This window comes from Rhinoderma darwinii, chromosome 4, assembly GCF_050947455.1.
Source record: "Rhinoderma darwinii isolate aRhiDar2 chromosome 4, aRhiDar2.hap1, whole genome shotgun sequence".
In the NCBI taxonomy this organism is placed as follows: Eukaryota; Metazoa; Chordata; class Amphibia; order Anura; family Rhinodermatidae; genus Rhinoderma; species Rhinoderma darwinii.
The window spans coordinates 382070327-382093651 of record NC_134690.1 but is presented as its reverse complement, the minus strand read 5'-3'; the positions used below and the strand labels follow the sequence as shown (position 1 = coordinate 382093651).

Sequence of the window (23325 nt, the reverse complement as noted above, 5' to 3'; positions counted from 1 at the left end):
GTCGTCTGAAAAAGAATTTATGTATCCTTATACGTTATACTTTATAGACTGATCTGTTAAAAATATCCTTAAAGAAAAGCATAGAGAAAATCTTTCTTTGCTCTGTTAGGATTTTGTGTTTCAGTGCTCGCAATTGTGCTTAAGCTTGCCATACACATTAGATGTATGTAGGGTGAACCCTCCGATTTCGGCAAGACCACCCAACGTTTTAATGTGAATGGCAGTATCCCGATTCTCCCCCAATGGCAGATGTCGGGAAAGAGAAGGGTCGGGTATGTTGAATTTTATCAATCCCGATCCTTTTGTTCGTTATTGGATAAACCGCTGCAAGAGGAGTCTGGCAGCCGCTTTCTCCCTGAAAACACATGCAAATGCTGAGCCGAGCGTGCATGTAAATAGCTGTCGGCCGAATGAGCATTTGGCCGACAGCTATCTAAAATGTAAAGCCAGCCTTAGAGTTATGTCCACTTATATGTGCATAAAGAGGCCCATTTGGTGCCACCGTGCCCCAAACAGTCTCGGTTACTTCATAAAAGTGCCAACCCTAGTGCTCCTCTAAGAGTACAAATCCCAGTGCACCATACAAGTAATAGCCACACTTTCTCCATAGGAATGCCAGCAACACCACCCTTATATAAGTGTTAGCCATAGCACCCCATAATAGTATCAGCTCCAATACCCCATAGCCGTATTCACATGCGCTGCCATGCTGCTCTTCTCTACTGGAAGGCAGGAGATTATATGTGAGCAACACAGTTTGTAGATCTTCATGTATATGGATTAATAAAGATTTTATATCCCATCCTTAAATACATTTTCTCTTGCTTTTTCAATATTTAGAACAAGGCTGTTTGGTTAATGTTACATTAAGCAGATCTCCCATAACCGCAGTATATATCTGGAAAATACCTGATAATCATACTTTCCTCACTTGTAGTTTATTTGCTAGTAGTTTGTAATCATTGGGTTCTTGTTCTAATGGAAATTGGTCATACATGGGCAGAGCTGCAGTGTAAAGCATAGCTAGCTCCTAAATAGCGGTAAGCACAACCAAGTTACTTGTCAAGCCCACAACTGGACATTTAACTACAACCACAACAATGACACATATGTTCCAGTTATCTACGTGGCATTCTTTTTAAATATTGAAGGTTCAGTATTGATGACACTTGGTCGTATGTGTAATTAATGTAATACAAATAAAGAGAAAGGATTTAGCCTTTGTAACTAGTCATTTGTCTGCTCTACCTCACCACTTACAAGACCTGATAAACCTACTAAACCTGATCTATCTGGGTCAAAATTAAGCAGACCCCATATTCAAATGATGTCCCCCACAAGCACATGGTATTTCTGAATAACTGTGATGACTTCACTAGCTCATGGTAGATTCTTCATTTTGGTCCCCCGCTGGGTAGTCTAGGGGACCACTTAGTAGTTGCAAATACATAAAGTAGCTTGACTTTTGTAGGGTATCTAATACAGTTAGGTCCAGAATTATTTGGACAGTGACACAAGTTTTTGCATTTTAACTGTTTACCAAAACATATTGAATATTCAGTTATATAATGAATATGGGCTTAATTTGAAGAAGGGTTTAGTAACTACAGCTTTTTAATATGTAGCTGACACTTTTTCAAAGGACCAAAGGTAATTGGACAATTATCTCAAAAGCTAATTAATGGGCTGCATGGGCTATTCCCTCGTTAATCCATCATCAATTAAGCAGGTAAAAGGTCTGGAGTTGATTCCAGGTGTGGCATTTGCATTTGGAAGCTGTTGCTGTGAACCCACAACATGAGGTCAAAGGAGCTCTCAATGCAAGGGAAACAGACCATCATTAGGCTGAAAAAAAATGAAGAAATCCATCAGAGAGAGAGCACAAATGTTAGGAGAGGCCAAATCAACAGTTTGGTTCATTCTTGAAAAGAAGAGCGCACTGATGATCTCGTGAACTCCAAAAGGCCTGCACGTCCACGGACAACAGTGGTGGATGATCGCAGAATCCTTTCCATGGTGAGGGAAAACCCCTTCACAACATCTACCCAAGTGAAGAACACTCTCCTGGAAGTAGGTGTATCAGCATCTAAGTCTACCATAAAGAGAAGATTTCATGAGAGCAAATACAGAGGGTTCACCACAAGGTGCAGACCATTGACCTCTTCCCGTCGTAAACAATTTTCAGATTTTCATTTTTTCCTCCCCACATTCCAAAAGCCATAACCTTTTAATTTTTCCGTCGGCATAGTCCTATGAGGGCTTGATTTTTGTGGGACAAGTTGTAGTTTTTCGTAGTTACATTTATGGGGCCATATAATGTACTAGGAAACGGGAAAAAAATCATTTGTGGGGTAGAAAATGAAAAAAAACAATGATTCCTCCATTGTTTTTTGCACTTTGTTGTTACGGAATTCACTGTGCAATTAAAACATGTTAACTTTATTCTGGGGGTCAAGACGATTACGGCAATACCAAATATATATATAGTTTTTTTTATGTTTTACTACTTTTACATGGAAAAAACGAAGTGTAAAAAATAACATTTATTTTGTGTTGCCAAATTCTGAGAGCCATATCTTTTTTATTTTTCCCGTCTATGAAATGGTAAGAGGGCTTATGTTTTGCGGTATAAGCTGTAATGCTAGGTTTTGATCACTTAGGCTATGTTCACACGCTTAACAAAAAATGGCTGAAAATATGGAGCTGTTTTTAGCTGATTTTTTAAGCAACTAACTTTTTTGCTGCGTTTTTTACGGATGTTTTTGGAGCTGTTTTTCTATTTAGTCATTGAAAAACGGCTCCAAAAACGGCTCAAGAAGTGACAAGTACTTCTTTTTACTAGGTCTTTTTTTTACCCGGTCGTTTTTAAAAACGGCCGCGTAAACACCCCCCCCCCCCCCGTGAGAAAGGAATGCCGTTTTTCCCATTGAAATCAATGGGCAGATATTTGGAGGCATTCAGCCCCCGCATTTATAACCATTTTTCAGGTCAGCAGGATACATAATATACACATGCATTGTTACGTATTCCTCGGCTACAGTGGGTGAATTTTATATTCTGTTGGGTAAAACGACATGTTGTGCTTTATATAGTATTTGTCTTTGCATTAGAGATTGTTTGAGTACAAAGGAAGAATTTCGTCAGTATTGCTGAGTGATTTTCTACTTTCTGGCCTACATTTAACAAAAAAACACTATTGCATCAATCTCGCTATATAAGCTAAAAATCACAGGTAGCATTTTGCTGTAAAGACAAACTCCATGCCGTCGCATTGATTTAATTTTTGAAAATGATATTTGGAAAAAAAAAACAACCTGTTCTTTTTCTATTTATACCTTGCTACTATTTTTATTCACACATTACTAATATTGAATGAGTAGTCTGTAGCAATTATATAATCCTTCGATTTTTAGGACCAACTGGGCACAAGGTATAAATCTTGACTGAATTGGTAGCTGAGAAGTGATAAAAGTCACAAAATGTTCTCCTTAACAGAGTCTCTACAGATGTGTCACAAATCATCAAAAGACGCGAAAATACGGAGGGTTTTAAAGGCCGCCTGATATCCACTAGGTGAGTTATGTGTGATCTTTACAGGGAGTATTTTTTTCTATATAATGTCTTCATGAAATCATGCTGAACTATTGTCAGGAAATAATAAAAAACCTCTACAGCTAAATAAAATTGAGATTTTCACATATACTATGAATCATGACAATGTCAGGCAGGGGCTGGCAATTTTATCGAGTTGACTGTGGATATTGTAAATGGCACTTTCAGAAACAGCCCATTGATAACTCCCACTATAACTATTGGGTTTAGAAAACGTAAAGCTGGGATCTAGTCCTTCTTATGTGAAGCCATTTAATAATCTATTCAGCCTTTCCTGCAGTATCTTGATCTCCTATACAAGTAGCACATGCTGGTTCACAACCAGTTATGGCCACCATTACTGTGTCTATAGGGATAGCCACCAACCCTGAATGGAATATATATGCATTGGTTTGTAACAATTCACATTTATATGACCATTTGAATCTTCAGAAATGTTGCGGCAACCCATGTGGGTACAATGGTGGTAGGCCTTTCAAGGCGTAACTTGAATCTCTAGGTACTAGTGCAAAATCTGTAACAGGCCTTTTACCTATCATGTGGGAAATTTTGGGCCCATTCAGGTTCCTTGTCCTGATTGTGACTTCAAGCTCTTTCCTACTTTAGTTAGGTCCATATTTTAAGGGATCAACCGTAGTATGCTGTATTAAAGGCCATAAGAGATTAGAAAAAGTCTTCTGTTCTCAGAAATAGCGCCACTCTTATTCAGGCTGTGTCTGGTATTGCAGCTCAGCCTTCTTTAAAGGGGTTGTCCACTACTGGAAAACTGATGACCTATCCACCGGATAGGTCATCAGTACATGATCTGTGGGTGTCCGACACCAAGAACCCGCACTGTTAAGTCGCTCCGGCTCCCTCCGAGCACAGAACGTACATGCCGGAAGCAGTTGGTATCCTATTCTAATCTTATACATCCACTTTCTTATTGCATTGATGCTTTAGACATAATGGAACCCCAACAAAGGTTACTACATAGCCCCAGCCTAAAAAAAAAGGAAACGTGTGAATTGTTGTAGTCCTATTCTTTATGAAGTAATAGAGTTGTATGATTTGACAGACAAGCGGATAAAAAGACCTATGAATCAGTTTTGTGTACTTTGTACTGATTTTTTTTATGGCTTTGGTTAATAGTCTTTATAATTTCTAGTGATTATACAGGCACGCTTTTATTGTATGTTTGCATAGAAAATACTGTTGACAACTGAATAAGTGTACAAATTTCCCTGCAAGGATCTATTTGCATATAAATAAGATGTGTTTACAGTGAGTGAACTCAAATTCAGATAGGTAATAGCCGGTCCATCAATTGTCAAACATCAGCAGGATTCCAGCAGTTTATTGACAGCACTGCATATAACTGGTGTGAATAAGCCCCTTATCAGAGGGAATAAGCCTAGAAGATATTTACATCAAGTACCATCCCCATGTTATACAGTTGTTAAAGCCTAGTACAATGATGGGACATGTGGCTGAAATAAAAGGGCTATACTCATGAATAATAATGAGGTATAAATCATATTTATCATATAGCATAAGCAATTATACTAGCGTAGGACTATAGCCGCTATGCAGTGGCAACCGAATTGATAGGTCACCTCAGTTTATGATGGGACTGGCACTGAGCAGAAAATAGGTAGCACCATAGGCTTTACTGAAGGCCAGTACTTGCTTAACTAGTCGTTAAGATTTAAAGAAAAATAAATGAAACGCGCCACAACTTCCTATAGCTAAAAGAAGAATATTTGTTACTTAAACTGTTTTTGTAAAAAAGTTTTCAACGTTTTTGTTAAAAAAAACACGTTGTCCCGGATTAGTAAAAAAGGTATTTTTATCCCCATAATAGTGCCACTATTGCCCATGGGCTGTGTCTGGTATTGAAAGTCAGCCTCATTAACTTGAATACGACAATACAAGTCACAACCCATGGACAAAAGTGGCGCTATTAGTTTTGGGAAAAAAAAAAGAGACCCTTTTTTTCTACTCCTCAACAACCCCTTGAAGGTATTACTATTCATACATTTCCCTGATATAATCTTTAAAATTTCCCTCTATGTTTTACCCACTGTCTTGCACATATCTCAAAAAGAGGACAGATAACTACCTTTTCGTTTTTAAGTGTGGGTATCTCGACCCAGTTGGCCCAAACAGACAACCCCTGTGTAAATAGAAGCTGGTCTGATGATGAGCTGATTGATATGGGACAGGTGACTCTAAGCCGCGTCTGGACTTACAGATGTAGTGCTTGCTACAGGGTTGCGTTGGGTAGATGAAGGGGGTTGTCGTGATGAGACAACCCTTTTAAGTTAAAGTGTAGCTAAACTTTAAAAAAAACTTTTGAAATGTCTAAGTGACATGTCAGAAGTTTTGGAGTTGTGTTCTGTTGGCGTCCAAGTACCCCCATGGTCGATAAAATGAAGCAGCAGAACTGCTCACGCAAATGCTGTGCCGCTTCGTTTCTGATCGGCTTTCCTCATAAAGCCGAGTGAGCGGTGTATGGACTTATAGACTTTGTATTGAGCTCATCCACCGCTCCAAAAACTAAGCGGCACATTTTTCACCGGAGCACTTCCAGCGATCGTTGGGGGTCCCTGTTCTCGCACCCACACCGATCAAAACTTCTGACATGTCACTATAAACTTTGAAAAAAATGGCCGTTACCCTTTAAGCCGTCATGGAGAGGGAGTCTCTTGTGAACCAGATAGCACATAACTTGCTGAATTCAGTAAGATGGAGCATATATTCCGCTCAAACTTCTCATACTAATAAGATTATATTCATACCAGTTCGGCATTTGAAATCGGCTTTAAAGAGTTTGTTTCAAAAATACAACCCCTGTCCCTGTGCCCTATTAGGTCTTATATAGACATTATAGCCAGAGTGGAGAGACGCTAAAAGCGACTGCTGCTCTATTAGGCACGTCCACATATTACGTGGTCGGCCATTCATTCGCAGTGGAAATGCATGACCAATTGAAACCTGATTCACAGAGGTGCCGGGAGTCAACCCTTAAAAGAAGCTCCATCGTTAGACAGACATACAAAAAATACAAGAAATACAAATAAATATCCTTAGAAAACCTGGAGAAACCTATTAGATCTGCATCCTAGCCCCGACCTTCTAGAAACGTCCTCAGGAACGCACTGTTTTATTTAAGCTTATTTAACAATATACATCATTTTCTCATTTCTTGAAGTGCTTAGAATGCAATTTAGTAACTAATTACTAAGAAAACAGCTGTTTAAAGTTTAAGCTGATATGTTTTCCTTGTCTATGGCTGGCCTAGCTACATAAATAGCACATTTACCATGTTCTATATTTAAACACAGCACTTTGGATTGATGAATATTCCGGAACTTTATATTTTCATGTATGTGATCATGTAACAAAAGCTTCAAATCATAAATAAAGGATACAATGTGGAGTTTATATAATATATTGTATCTCTTTAAGGCTTCGTTCACATATCCATCAGGGCTCTATTCTGACGTTCCATCTGAGCATTCCATCAGAATGGAGCCCTGACTGAAACAAACGGAAACCATAGGTTTCCGTTTCCATCACCAATGATTTCAATGACCGAATCAATAACGTAGTCGACTACGCTATTGATTCCGTCAAAATGACAGAACCCTTGCACAACTGAGACAACCGGAAACCATTGGCACTGGATCCGTCACCATTGAAATCAATGGTGATTTAAGGGGAAACCTATGGTTTCCGTTTGTTTGTCAGGGTCCCATTCTGATGGGAAGCTCCGACGGAACGTCAGAACGGGACCCTGCCGCAGAGGTGAACGAAGCCTTATTGCGTAAGTACTCTAAAGATTTGTAGTGTTGTTCATAAAGATGCTTTATTTTCTTTAGAACTGATTCTTATCTGTAGATCAGATAAGAGAACTTGAAGCTCTTGGACCCCAAAATCTGAAACCGGTCCCCCTGACGAAAAACAATTCCATATATAGTACTGGTCTCCCTAAATGAGGCAGGCAGAACTTTGGGCCCCCTCAGGCTCTAGGAAATGGGTGCAACCAAAACCGCTTCACCTCCTTAACAGTTACGCTCCTTCTCTAGATACACAAACAATTGTTTTGGGCATGAATTTGTCTATTAACTATTCAGGGATTTTATCACGTGGCATTGTTTTTGCATCATGATAACTCTCTTAATAAGCTTAATGCAGTAGTTTTACCGGCAGTCCTATGTAAAACCACAGATAACTCATATCCTAAATTGTGCCACAAAACAGAAAATACAGGATATCAGAGTGCCAAATGATTGGTACTGACTATGTTTTTGGTCATCATTTTTCAATAAATTGGAGGGGGCAAATCATACTTGTGAAATTATTTTACAGCTCAATTATGCTTTAATACTGAGGGTATTTATGAGTTAAAAAGTTTATTAGCTGCCCCTACAAATTAGATTAATGTGATTCTACAGATCTCCACCAACAATCTAATATGTATAGATGCCTCCAGTATGTCCCTTGTCAGAAGGTGTTAGGTCAACCTAAAATTGGACATGTTATATTTCAACTTACCAAATCCTTTGTTGTGTCGGGAGATATATTCTTACCTCTCCACGGTGCCCTCTGGCTCCTGACCGCTGCATCCCTCTATCCTCGGGCTGGTCTTGGTCTCCATTCCGGCCGCTGACCCTCCTATTCTTAAACTGCCAGTGTGCACCTAATTATCCACCCAGTTTATTTAGGGTGACAGGCATCCTCCCTTACTTCATTGCCTGAGCAATTTGGTTCCTTCTAGCTTGTTAGAGATTCTCTGCTGATCATTTGTTTGACCCTGCCTGTACCTTTGACTATTCTTGCCTGCAGCCTGCCCTGACCTTTTGCTTGACCAACTGGGAGTGCCCCTTTGCTGCCTGCCCTGATCTTTGCTATACCTGACCCTGCACACTGTCTGTCGATTTTAGTAGTATGCCTGTTTACGTTCGCGTCACCAAAAGAGATTATTCTGGAGGTAGCGACCTGGGGTTCCCCAGCAGCGAAGTCCAGATCACTGTATAGGGGTTAAAGTGTAAATACCTGGGATCCCCTTAGACTCCACTCCCTGGTTTAGCCCTATGTCAAATCCCTTGGTGACAAAGTGGGTTCACACCATCCACAGCAGGTCTCGTGACAGTCCCACTATCCACAGGCCCTGTGGCACTATCTCATGTGTATGGCTATGTATTTTATCAAAAGAATTACATAGTTAGTACGACTGAAAAAATACATATGTCCATCAAGTTCAACCAAGGGATGGGAGAAATGGAGGGGATTTAATAGGTTTTTCCAAATGCAAAGTTGTTGATGTTGTCACTCAAGTACTCTCGATCTATGGCTATCTCCGGAATCCCTCAATGACAAATCGCTAGAGTTTCTACTTCTCCCTGCAACCAGTCCTTCTGTCAACCCCTCCATCCAACCAGATAAAAGTATTTTATTATAACCTGAGTTGAGTGTTTGTTTCTCTGATGTACGTGTGCTGGTGTTGTTCAGTATATTGGGGCTCTAGTTTTTCTCAGTATGGAGGAGACCAGACAGTCCCTCAATCTTAGAAACGGTAAGAAAGACCTCAAGGAGTAGTTTCTAAGCAAACATTTTAGTCATTGGCCAAATAGAGGTTATGTGGTTTGGACAATCTCTTTCTATTAAAAGGCTTCCCCAAACAATAATATGATCACAAAACAGGGAAATTAAGCATTTCAAGTTGCCCATGAATTGGCTTTTTATCGCATTTTGGGTCCACCAAAGGTATAGCCACTCTTTGTAGCATCTCCTCTTCTCTAAGCCAGAAAACATAAAGCAAAAAGAACCATAGTAATAATTCGTAGTACATACAATATATGTATATAACTTTTTTTTTTATTATGGTGATTAAAAATCCAAACTGTTATCAGTAAACACTTGGGAAAATCCCTTTTGTTTTTGGCCCTTTTTTCCTTTTCCTTGAAATTATTGTCTTATTCCACTTGAGAAATCTCTTAGTGATCAGTTCAATACACGAAGGATGTGTAATTGTAAAAAAAGGAGAATGCGATGAGTTTAGTTTTAATGGGCACTGTAATTATATTCTGACACACTGAAAATCATATTAGTACACGTGGAAACGACAACATATTTTGATTCATTAGGCTGTTAGAAATGCACAGTACTTTCCATCATTACTGGATTCGGTAGAACTACTTAAGGAATAAAGACTCCACGTACCCACCCCATTCATTAAGCTTCAATGTGAAGAGAGAAGGTCTCATCCGCTAATGTGATATCTGCTGGTTGTTTTTTTTTGTGTATATGTTTTTGTAAAAAAAAAATCCTTTTTTTTTTTTTAAATCACAGATTTTTCTAATTGAGTGTATTATATGGGAAATATACTTCTCTTATATTCAGGATGTAATCTTTGCAATATCAATCAAAAGCAAATTTCCTACACCGCGCTGATTTACATTAATGTAAGTCTTAGGGTCACTTGCCATTATTTTAGTGTGTTTCAACATATGGAGGTAGTGAATAATAGATTGCAACCCCATGCTGGGAAGCAAGATTATGTTTTCAAAGGACATAATTTTTGTTTACTGGGTGTTATTAATCTCCAATTAAAAACATTCCTCAACTTTCCGAATGTGGATATTATTTTTAACCGAAAGCATTAATCTCTTCATCTATATGTTAACATTTCTGGTCCAATCTAAAAATAAATACACTTGGTCGGTATGAGAAAAAAAAGAGAATAAAGAGCATTTTTGTTAACTGAGCTGGAATGCTGTTACGCAGTGATTCCAACGTGATGGAAGATTATATAAACCATTAAACACCGAAGCAAAGCTTAGATTTTTTTATTTATTTCCAGAGTGTTCTTGTTCATGGTATTTGTTGACGCTGAGGTTAATTGGTCCACTCAGACCGATGTCTGTCCCAGAAATTAATTATCGTGGTGTTTAATTGTGGCGAAAATCTTTGCGTATAATCCTGCCCTTATACCCTGCAACATTTTAATTTTTGAAATATGAACCTTTTACATTTTGTTTTTATCCAAAACATTGACACCCACTCTTAATCTATCCAGACATTCTTGGTATGTTTTATAGTGTCTACAGTAATATTGTTATAGTTGTTACTGTGTTATACCTAGTGCAGGGCCTGAGGTGGGCGGTGCATGACAAAAAGATTTTCTCCATTCTTTGAATCCAGGTCTCGTGCACCACCCTCTTCTGGCTCTGCACGAGGCATAACACCGTGTGTAAGTTGTGCCCAGTGTGTTCCTTTAGTACCTATTTTTTTCTCTTTTTAATCCCTTTTCTTACCCCTTCATAAATTTGAATCCCCAGGCTGTACAGAAGCACTTGCCTCTGTAGTGATTAGCAGAGGCTACAACTTAAAGGGTAAATAAGGGTAAATAATTTTTTTCCGCATGTCATAGTGACATGTCAGAATTTTTAAACAGTGGGGGTCCTAGCACTGAGACTCCCACCAATCGCTAAATCTAAGCGGCAGAAGCACTTGGGTGAGCGCTGTGCTACTTCGTTTCTGATCGGAAATCCGAGTGAGCAGTGTACGGACTCATAGACTTTCTATTGGGACCGTACACCGATCCAAGGAAAGTCAATCAGAAACAAATAGGCACAGCACTCACCCAAGCGCTTCTGCCGCTACGTTTTAGTGATTGGTGGGGGTCTATGTGCTCGGACTCACACCTATAAAAACTTCTGACATGTCAAAAGTTTTTTCAAAAGTTTAGTTACACTTAAAGAGCACACAGCAATAAACTCTACGCATAGATTCAGCCAGTCGTGTCTCCAAATACAGTGGGAGGGATAGAAGAGTTCCCCCACAATTATTTGCTAGAGAGACCTGAAAAGAGGGAGAAGAAGCCATGTGTGATTACATACAGACACAGATTTGTACTTTCTGTACTTGGCCACCTGAAAGAAGTTGGGTCCATGAGAGTTGTTTTGGCTGACCGGAAGTAGCCTGAATCTGAAGTACAAGCTGCTGAGATTGCAAAAGAGAGACGTCCTACAGTTACTGCACATATGATTCAGGAGCACAGAAAAGTTGCTTTTTTTTCTTCCAGAAACAGCGCAACTCTATTGGCTATGTCTTGCATTGCAGCTAAGCCCTTATCATTTGAAGTGGTCTGAGCTGCAATACCAGACACAGCCTGTGGACAAGAGTGGTGCTATTTTTGACAAAAGGTAGACTCTTTTTCTAATCCTGTTCAATGTCTTTCACTTAATTTTGCCGCGGCTGACCGGTGCCATTGTATTCTAAATTTGTATACACACTAACATGCAGGTGCAAAGAACAAGTATATTGAAATGCACAGATATAGGTGGCATAGGTTTATTTGCCATTTAAACAAGTGTATATTGTGATTGTGCTTTATACTTGGTGGTCAACACTTCCTCCTTCTGTAGCTTAAATCCCTCTACTTGAGGATTGGGGAATGTGACTAGGGTGAGCGTGATCTCTCATGATGACAAGGACTTTCTTTTAGTAGTCTTTGACATCCAGGATACTGTAGTACCAATGAAGTACTTGGCAGTGTCAATGACATTGTGAGAAAGAACACCACCCCCTTTTAATAGTATAATATTCAGACTAAGGTAGTACTGCTGTTATCTGCTCAGAAATACTGGTGTATGGATTATTATGTGGTCATCCAAAGCGGTTGTTGTGATTCTTAACACAGAAGTGGATCCTTGGGCCACAAACGGTTTGGCGCTGGCTAAACTGAGTTGCGGAGTCTAAGAAATCTGCCCGTTCTTCCCACTAATCACCGCAATGAGGTATGGACTTTCCTGGTCAGTTTCCGTGGTTGCAGTCTGCTGAGTAGTCACCGATTGGCGACAGTTACATTGTGTTACATTAGTCAAAATACAGCCAGGAAAGAGCTTTCACAGGCCATCTCCGTTGTGGGCCTCCGTCACGGATCCGGACAGAAATACCGGAAACAATAGTGCAGAATGCTGCGCTATTCTTTCTGGTAAAACCATGGATACCCTGACGGTAACCCGACGTAAATCATTAAAGTCCATGGGTTCTGTTGGGCACCAATGGTGACCTTGTATAACGGAACCGGCGCTTCTAGTATTCTAGTATTTTCGTTGTTTTGCTCCTCTGATGCTGAGCAGGACAATGGAAAGACCAACGCAGGTGTGAACCTGTCCTAAATTTGTCTGCAAAAATAGAAAATATTTATTATAATTGCTATAGAATACAAGCTTTATTTGCAGTTTCATTGGAAATTCATTTCATTTTGAAGGCAAAAAGCAATTTTGCAGCCCCCACTAAATAGGCAATAATCCTTTTGCACCTTCTCAGCACCTTCTAAAAAGTCTTAGAGTCTTGTTTGACTAAAGTATGAACCACTCTAATCCTTTTGATGAGCAGAGGCAAAATGTGGCATCTCCAATGCACAAATCCATACTTTTCCTAATACAAAACAGTAGACAGGGTATTCATTGCAGTTTTCTAAGAAATATGAGAGTTCCAATCATTGATAAAACAGGTGCTTCAGACCTTCTGTAGGACACCGGGTCTCCTTTGTAAAGTTCTCCTCCAGTTACCACTTCCAGCTGTTAAATGGATCACCTATGTCACTCCAGTATGTCCTATATACAGATATAATTGAAAGAGTCAGCATGGTCATGGCCAATTATTTAAGTGTTAATTATGGAGTGCAGCTTGACAAAGGCCTTCAGGTACCATATGGGAGGAGGGGCTGATTTGTAAGATGTTCATTGAAGCATCATTTCTGAAAACCACATTCCTATGACTAATGGTCTAAACTGTATCTTGCCAACATTGTTAGTATTCTATAACTATCAATGCAAGTCACCGAGTAGCCTACAACCAAGCTTATGTGGACTACATAAGTCCAAGTATATGAAGGACAATAAAAACAAGGGCCCCTAAAGCCAATGTATATGAAACCTGTCATGATATGTCCCTATAGGTTTAACCGGGTGCAGTGATTGAGGAGTTTTTTTGTTTTTTTTGTAGTGTGTACAAAAACATTAAAATGTTTCATTGGATAATGTGAATAGTGATTTTTAATCTAGAATTAAAGGGGTTTTCTATGACCGGACAACTGATGACCTATCCACTTTATAGGACATTAGTATATCATCGGCGTGGGTCCGACGCCCGGACTCCGCACCAATCAGCCTCTCCCGGCACCGGATGTTTTGAACGGTATGCAGTAGTTGGAGCCAGAAGCAGATAGCTCTGACCACTGCATAGCGGCTGTCCTGCAGAACTGCAGCTCTACTCCTATTCACTTGACTAGAAGCAGAGCTGCAGTACTGTAGCTTGGCCGCTATTCCATGACCGGAGCCATCTGCTTCCGGCAATATCACCCAGTTCCCAGTAGGCAGCCGGAGCAGCTGATCGGTGCGGGATCCGGGTGTCGGATCCCCACCGATCATATACTGATGACCTATCTGGTGGATAGGTAATCAGTTGTCTGAACGTGGAAAACCTCTTTAAATTACATTAGATGATTATTGTTAAATATATCTCAGACAGTTTGCAATTCTTTCTACATGTACCGTTTTACTTCTTTCCTAGGGAATTCTACCACCATTGATTAGGTGGTTGCATCTTTTCTGTCAATGTCATAGTAACATACTCTACGTAGTAGGGTTGAAAAAAGACACACGTCCATCAATTTCAACCAGAGTAGGGGAAATTATATGGATGAAAAGAAAGGGTGTGAATCTAAGAACTGTATTTTTCCCCAATTTATCCAGAAGAAGGTAAAAAAAAAACGTAAGTTATGAGCCAATCTGCCTTAAAAGGGAAACAATTTTTTTACGACCCCAAAAGGCGATCAGACTGGATCGACATTCAGATGAGGATTCTATACATTTACATAAGCACTGATGTTATTTTGTTTTAAAAATAAATCATCTAGGATTTCTAGAAGCCATTAACTATATGAACTAAAACCAGCTTTGATGTAACTATACCACAGCTTCACTGTTGTTACAGAAGCCATAAGCCCTCTTCTCCCTTGTCTTTTAAGGGGGCTTTAACCATATTTTAAATGTAAAACATTAACCCTTTCATGACCAAGGGTCATTGATGCCCCTGTGTCCACGTCAAATTTTCCATTTTTTGATATGCACTTCTTTAAATGATAATATCTTTGCAACTGCTTTGAATAGCATAACTATTTTTACTTTGTTTTTTTACAAGACTTATGACGCTTTAATTTTCTAGATTAGTTTAATTCCATGTTTTAAATCTTTATTATGAGCAGACAAATTACAAAAAACCTGGAAAAAGAACACTTTTTTGCAATATAAATATATATGTAGCTCTGTAACAATTAGTAGTCTTCTCTCTCCGTCAGCCTAGATTGCTGGGATCGAGGGGAGACTGAAGAAGGCTTTAAGGATATTTACACGACTGTGAAAAAAACGTCCGATAAAACGGATCAACTGTCAGTTTTTGATGCCCGTTTTGAATCAGTTTGTCTCAAAATTTTCATCCATTTTACAGCAATCTGTTTTAACCGCCGGTGCCACCAGTTTTTCATGCCCATTAAGAAATAACAAAAATGCCACTCTCAGTGCCCATGTAAATAGCACCACAGTGTCCTCTGTAGATAGTGCCCATACAGTGCCATATAGTGCCAAAGTGCCCATGTAGATAGTGCCACCTCCCTGTAGGTAGTGCCACCACCCCTGTAGATAGCACCACTGAATCTCCCTACATTAGCAGAGTTCCCGGCCAGAGCTTTGACACTCGCTGGCCGGGGATTCCGCTCCTGGAGGAGCCCTTGACGTTACAGTCCATATAAGGACAGTGATGTCAGGGGCTCCCTCTAGAAGTGGAGTCTCTGGCCAAAGCGTCGGCAATGCTCTGGCAGGGGACTCCGCTCCTAGTGGGAGCTACAGGGGGAGGTGGCGCTACCTACAGGTGGGGTGCTGCTATCTACAGGGGGAGTGTATTGCAGCTTCTCAAAGCCCCTAACATCACTTTCCATATATGGACTGTGACATCAAGGGCTTTCCCAAGACAGGAGTCCCCGGCTTGATCTCTTGCCATGCTCTGGCCGGAGACTCCATTAGGGATAGAGCTGGCAGACAGGAAAGTGCAGCACTGCTTCATTGTATACAGTGCTGAACTTCTAAGCCAACTAACAGTGATCAAACACGTTGTTGTTTTATCAGACTGTCAGCATTTATATACGTGACAACTGCACAGGGCATTGGCAGTTGGGACATATATAGCCATATGGCTGTCATGAAGGGGTTAATATAAGAACATGAAAGAAGGTGAGGGTAAAAGGTTTTCATCAATAGAGATGGCATTAGAGAACCCCAGGTGCCACCAAGGCTGCCTGACCATTTGAGGCATGAACTCCACAAGGCCTCTGAAGATGTCCTTTGATATTTGGCATCAAGACGTTAGCAGCAGATCCTTTAAGTCCGGTAAGTTGCAAGGTGGGAGCCCCATGGATTGGCCTTTTTAGCACATCCCACAGATGCTTGATCGGATTAAGATCTCGGACATTTGGAGGTCAATCAACACCTTAAACTTTATGTTCCTCAAACCTTTCCTGAAAATTCTTTGTAGTGTGGCAGAGCACATTACTCTGCAGGAAGATTCCACTACCAATGCACTGTCAGAGTTGGCCGTCCCTCTTTCTGACAGCTTTAATGCCATGGTCACTTTTAACCATGGCATCTAAGAGGTTAAACAAGCGGGATCCCGTTCGAGCCAGTTCCCGCTCGTTACAGCGAAGTGTTGGCTGTATTATACAGCCGGCACCCGCGTAGTATGGAGCAGACTCGGACCGTGAGCCCGCTCCATTCTCCCCCTAACCGGCTATGACGTAAGTATGGGTTAATGTTATGGCTGGATGGTGGATATATAATATTTATTTATTGGTATAGTTGAGTGGTGACCATAACGTTAGATACTATTGTTATGTCTGCCATTCAGCATGAGAGCTTATATATAGAATTTATCTGCAGGTTGAGTAATTGTATTGATACATTGTATTACTATTTTGCATTGATCCTGGCTGTATTACGCTTCAGAGCTGAATTCACAATTCTGATAGTTGTTATTGGAATCAGCCAGCAAGATTATTTTCAGACACAACTTGGCCCGGCTCCCACAATGCAGTGGAACAGATGTTTTTTTCCTATTTCAGATGTACTGTGCCTGGTGTAAAGCGTACTATTCACAGAATGCAAATGACCAGTGCTCTGTACAGACACTGAACAAGCAGGGAATATTACTCCACTCTTAGGTAGATTAATGTTATCTCTTTAACCTTTTTTATTGTAACCTTTACTTGTTATGAATACATATCCTGTATATTCATAAATTGAAGGATAATATCGGCTGCATTAGCCCAGTAACATTTTTACTTATTAGTTACATTTGAGTAGAGTGTTCTATAATGAGCTATTAAATACAATGAATATATAAGCAGGTATCACCACTGTGAATCCATATATGCAAACTGTTTCTCATTCTTATACATTACATTGGCTTGTGTACGTATATATATATATGCATGTTGAGTAGAGTGATTCAGAGGAATTTATAAGCATGCATTACTCAATCATCTAAAGCTATAACCAAGTGTTCTAACTGGATGGAGATGAAAGCTAGTGCTTTAATTCAGCCTTTTTTATTGTGGCGGATGGGTATCCTAATTGTTCAACCGGTAGCTTTGATTTAGTTTATTGCTTTATGTAGTGGATAGTTGTATTACTTTTGAAGGGTTCTGAATGTTTTACTACGATTTTAGGAGCTTCATCCAGCCAATGTTATGTTGTTCGTCCTTAAATTAAGATATGTTAAAATGAGTTCTTGTAATCTTAAAGGAATGATGTCTTCAAAGTTACAGACTACAAATAAAGCCTGTGTGTAGTCTAAGGCCCCATTCACACGAGCGTGAATCACATCCGTGTGCCGTGCAGCACACAGACCCATTGATTTCAATGGGGCCATCCACACATGCGTGATTTTTCAAGCATCGAGAGTCCGTTGCTTGAAACTCGCCGCACGTGCTATATTGGTGCGTTGTCACGCACCTACACGGCCATTGAAGCCAATGGGTGAGTGAAAACCACGCACCGCCCACGGATGCGTGTGCGGTGCGCGATTTGCCCATCAATTCAGTTGAAAATAATAATAATTAAAAAAAGATGTGCTTTGTGAGTGCGTGAATAACACATGCCCCTCGCAAAGCACACTGATGCCCCATTCACACACACGTGAATCGGATACGCTCGTGTGAATGAGGCCTTATTCTGCAGTCATGTGTTAAATTGGGAATACACATTAAATAATAGTCTTTTAAACTCTTCAAATCGGGCAGGATCGGCTAATGTGTTTGGGGCAGCACAATACGTCTTGTTGGATTTCAAGGGGGCTGATCTTTGGGACATATAAGCTACTCCTACTTGTGTCTGGCACGCTCAGTCAAGGGGGCATTTTTACGGTGGGCTCAGGAGAGATAGCTAGCGGTTGACACCTATCTAATGTAGCGCCAATTTCCCTTCACCTCAGACCTCCAAAGTCCCCATATTATTAAACAAAAATATAGATAAAATGAAGAAATTATTAAAAATTATAGTGTTTGGTTTGTGCCAATTCCATTTTAATGAGGCCCAGTTCACCAAACTCTTGTTTTAATTATTCAGGTTAATAAAGTTTTCCAGAACAAATATATGTTATTTGCTTTTATGCAGATTGTGTTGAGTGTTTCCATGACGTCCCAGCATTCACTGTATTACTCATTTGCATATTCGTAATGTAGAGCTGCAGCTGATTGACAAGTGGCATCAGTAAAACTTCTAAATACTCATTAAGGAAATCTCTACTAAGCAATTTTACAAGTCTAGTCCCCAAACTCTGTTCGTATAAAAAGGCTGCGGTCATATAGCCACCAGGGCCGTCTACTTTCTGCCTAGAATGGCTTATGAGTGCAATGAATCTAAAATGACTTTACCATTTTATCCCTAGTTTTCTTGTTTTTAGATGTTTATTTTTTATATTTCATTTTGATCAAACATTTGAGATCTGCACATTGTTTAATACAGCTTTAGATATTCTTAATTTTAATGACAAAAGCCACACACTGTCATGACTTCAAGGCCTAATGCACCTGACCGCATGCTGAAATTGGTACCAATCGGCACGCTCTACGGATGTGCAAACTGCATGGTAATGTATTTTTTGCAAAGTGGGCCATACTGGTAAGGTATTAGTTCTATATACAGTCATCCTGAAGTTTCAATGGCCTCAGATTAAAATATTTATAACTCGCCGAATCCAGAGATAGGGAGCTCCCAAAGTCACTATCCATAAATGCACAGTGACTTCAGTAGTTTTGCCAGGACAGGTCCCTGGGCAATGTATCCCACTGTATGTCATACAGTGGCATATGTTTCGGCCTTTTGTCAGAGGTATACGTTGGGGGTCTTCCCGACGTATACCTCCAGAAGCCTCTAACGTGATGTGAATAGGGCCTTACATTGACACCAGTGTTAAAAATAACTGATCAGTTAGACATCTGTTTTTTTGAACGGAAGAAAAAGTCCTGTCCTCTGCCCTTTTATATCCTTCAAAAAAACGGATGACTTAGGCTTCATTCACATCTGCGTCGGGACTCCGTTCATGGGTTCCGTCGGAGCTTTCTGTCAGGATCCCATGAACGGAATCCAAACTGAAACAAACGTAAACCATAGGTTTCCGTTTGCACCACCATTGATTTCAATGGTGACGGATCCGTGAAAATGGTTCCCGTTTGTCCCCAATGTGTAAGGGTTCCGTTGTTTTGACAGAATGAATAGCGCAGTCGACTACGGTATTGATTCCGTCATAACGACGGAACCCTTGCACAACGGTGACAAACGGAAACCATTGGCACCGGATCCGTCACCAATGAAATCAATGGGGATGGAAACGGAAACCTATGGTTTCCGTTTGTGTCAGTCAGGGCTCCATTCTGACGGAAAGCACTGACGGAATGTCGAAATAGAGCCCTGACGTAGATATGAACGAAGTCTAATACACATTTTTATTAAGAAAAAAACGAACGATTTCAAAGGTGTACTTAACCTGTAAGTTAAAATATGTTCAACTTTCAATGTTTTCCTGGAAACAATTAATATTGTACCTTGATGGACCATAGAACATCCGTATGAGCTCCATATGGTCTTCCGTGTACTTTAGTATGCGCTCCATTACTCGTTCTATATGGGTACTGTATGAGTTTCAAAATGTTTACTACTTCTTCTTTGAAGCAGTTTATGGGCTTGTCCACACATAACAGAATTGCTGCAGAAAATTTCTGCAGCAATTCCGTTGAAAGTCAAAGGCTTTCCGCTGCGGCAAAAACGCACCATTTCCTGAGTTTTTTGCGGCAGAAAATGGTGGGTAGATTGCTGCATTTTTCCCAATGTTAGGAGATGTAGACATCTCCTCTGAAAAACGCAGCAATTCTGCACACTTTCCGTAGCCGGAATTGACATGCTGCGGTCTGAAAAATACGCCCTGCAGGTAAATTTTGGTTCGGAAATTTTACGCAGAATGTGGATGAGATTTGTTAAATCTCATCCACTATACTGCTACTCTAGTCTGCTGCGTTTTTTCTGGCCGGAAAAAACACGGCAATTCCGGAGCGTGTGGGCGAGCGCTAGGTGAGAAGAACTGTACCCTTACGAAGTTTTTACACAAAAATGTATAGGTCTCTATTGACTTCTACTGGGTAATTCTGAACCCATGCGGCATGGCTCAATAGTTTTTTTGATATGACACCACATTCAATGTGTACAAAGAAACCCTCCATATACACATACTATGGGCCTCATTTATCAAAACTGTGTAAGGCTGAATTCACATATTGCATTTTTTAGTGCGGCCAGAAGTTACATAAAAAGTCTATAGTAAAATATAAAAAGCACTACATACAACTGTGTTTTTGGTTTGTGGCATTTTTTAAGCAATTTTGTGGTCCGCGGCTGTTTTTCATGAAAAAGCAGCATGCTCTGTGTATGGTATTTTTCAGGCATTTTTCCCATAGGCTTCTCTATAGCACTTCAACAACACCAGAAAAAAAGCATGTACAAAATAACACTAAATAAAAAATGCCACTAAAAACACCTTAAGGCCGGGTTCCCACGTAGCGTAGACACTGCGGAATTTCCGCAATGAAATTGTGTGCGGAAATTCCGCAGCATTTAAAGTAGCAGCAAAGTGGATGAGATTTAGAAAATTGACGCCCACGCTGAGTAAAAAAAACGCAGCGTAAACGTTAATAAATTCACCTGCGGCGCGGAATTTAAATCCATGGCATGTCAATTTATGCTGCGTTTTTGTTGATTTTCTGTTGTGGATTTTCCCCATTGAATTCAATGGAGATGCAAAGCCCGCAACAGAAAGCCAAGTGTCGCAGCGATTACGCCCAAAAGACCGCAACTGCGGGAAAAAAAAATCACACCCAGAATGTTTTGATTTTTATGCAGCGTTTTGGGAACCCGACCTAAAAAATTCAAGTTACATTTTAATAAAACTACCGCTTTGAGAATCGTTTTTTAAAAGTTGCCAGAATAATTCCGTATGTGAAGGAGGCCTAAAGGGAAAAACTGGACTTGTTGCACAATACAACCAATCACAGCTCAGATTTCATTTTTCAAACTTCTGTGGAAAGATGAAAGTTGCTCTGTGATTGGTCACAAATCGGCACATTTTTCTGTTCGATCATTTTGCTAAATGAAGTCCATGGTGTCACTTGGAGATATGGAAACCTCCTTAAGGATAACATTGCCGTTGTATTCCAGCTCTGTACCAATCATGACCATGAGGCCGAAGAGTGGTTGTCACAGACCAGCCCCTTGCGGAATAACACAGCGGTATGCCATATCAGAGAGAACCCAAAGAATATCCCACCAACTTAAATCTGCACTAGATATTTTAACATTTAGCTTTGATCCTTCTAATCCATCATTGGTTCAGTTATAAAAAATATTTGCAGGGTGCCAGTCAAGCACTCCGATTAAAAGTTACGGTAAAAAATAATCTTTTTCTTTTAAATAGAATGACTCATTTTACAAATTCAGTAGCGTTAACCAGTCACTTTTTATATGGAACAATGATTATCTGATTTTTTTTTATATTTTTTTACCTCTGCAGCGCAGAGATACATTTTGAGCCTTCACTTGACGTAGCTGACTATTGAAAAAATCTGATTGTATCATGTAGAGAAAATTGTTATAGCTGCCAGAGTCGCATAGAGGAGTGAAAGAGGAGCTATTCTTTTAGGATCTAGTCAGTCACTGCAGATGATTTTTAGCAATGCGATTGCGTATGGTTATTTATAATCTTATAGCTAACTAACACAGTGGAGAAGCATTGAAATAAAGTGCAATGAATGATGCCTTTAGTGTAAACAATCCTCCCACCTTTTCACAGCTCTTTTGAAGCTTTATTTTTGGGCTGAAATTACATTTCTCCCATTGATAAACATTACACCATGATAAAGGGACATTGGGGCGTAGATATAGGGGCTGCCGAGGTAGGAGTCATGCCTGTGCCCTGATTAGGACACATGGGCACCACAGCCACTATGAAGAGATGTCACCAGTTTATAAATATTAGGCTTCGTTCACATCTGCGTCGGGACTCCGTTTATGGGTTCCGTCGAAGCTTTCCGTCAGGGGAACCCATGAACGGAATCTAAATTGAAATGAACGGAAACCATTTGCATCACCATTGATTTCAATGGTGATGGATCCGATGCAAATGGTTTCCGTTTGTCACCGTTGTGTAAGGGTTCCGTCGTTTTGACAAACTCATTACCGTAGTCGACTGCGCTTTTCATTCCGTCAAAACGACGGAACCCTTACACAATGGTGACAGACTGAAACTGTTTGCCCCGGATCCGTCACCATTGAAATCAATGGTGATGCAAACGGAAATCAATGGTTTCCGTTTGTTTCAGTTTGGATTCCGTTCATGGGTTCCCCTGACGGAAAGCTTTGACGGAACCTATGAACGTAGTCCCGACGCAGATGTGAACGAAGCCTTACATGCCAGTGTCAGATAAGTTACACCTCTGTGGGACATGTGAAAAAACAAATCCTCTTTCCTCCTTTCCCTCACCTATAGGACCTGATAAGGCCTCATACCCACGACCATTGCCGTAGATTGGGCCACGAACTACAGATCCTAGTGTCCGTATTTGGGTCTGTAATGCCTTTGAATGGCAACCGCAACCATTCTGTATATTCGTATATTACTTCCCCTGGAAATACCCATAGGAAGGTCCCTTGATCACTCTGTGTAGGAATTTCTCAGGCGCCTACTAGCAACCTATCTGTAAAATGCGGTCAACACATGGATTGCTTCCGTGTGCTGTTCGTTATTTTTGGAGACCCATAGACTTAAATGGGCGGCACAGGTCCGCAAAAACGGACAGGGATAGGACATGTTCTATAATTTATGGCACAACGGATCAGCAAAAAACGCTGATATGTGCATGGCCCCATATAAATGAATGGGTCAGTGTGCTATCCTCAAAAAATGCACACTGAAGAAGAACACGGTCATGTGCATGAGGTCTAAAAGTGATTTTGAGATGTTTGCAAATATTCTATTTGCTCTTAGTACCGTAAAAGTGAATGTCATGGCAACATCATCAGTGATAAAAAATGCAAAAAAATTAACATGACATTGTTTTTG

At 40.2% G+C, this 23325-nt stretch overlaps 1 protein-coding gene across 1 annotated transcript in view; it reads left to right on the top strand.

Moving 5' to 3' along the window:
* Nucleotides 1–23325, top strand: part of CAMKMT (calmodulin-lysine N-methyltransferase) — a 330489-nt gene that overhangs the window by 264206 nt on the left and 42958 nt on the right. Inside the window, exon 7 of the mRNA XM_075863224.1 lies at nucleotides 3507–3573. Coding sequence (XP_075719339.1) covers nucleotides 3507–3573 — 67 coding nt within the window. The remainder of the gene's footprint in view (nucleotides 1–3506; nucleotides 3574–23325) is intronic.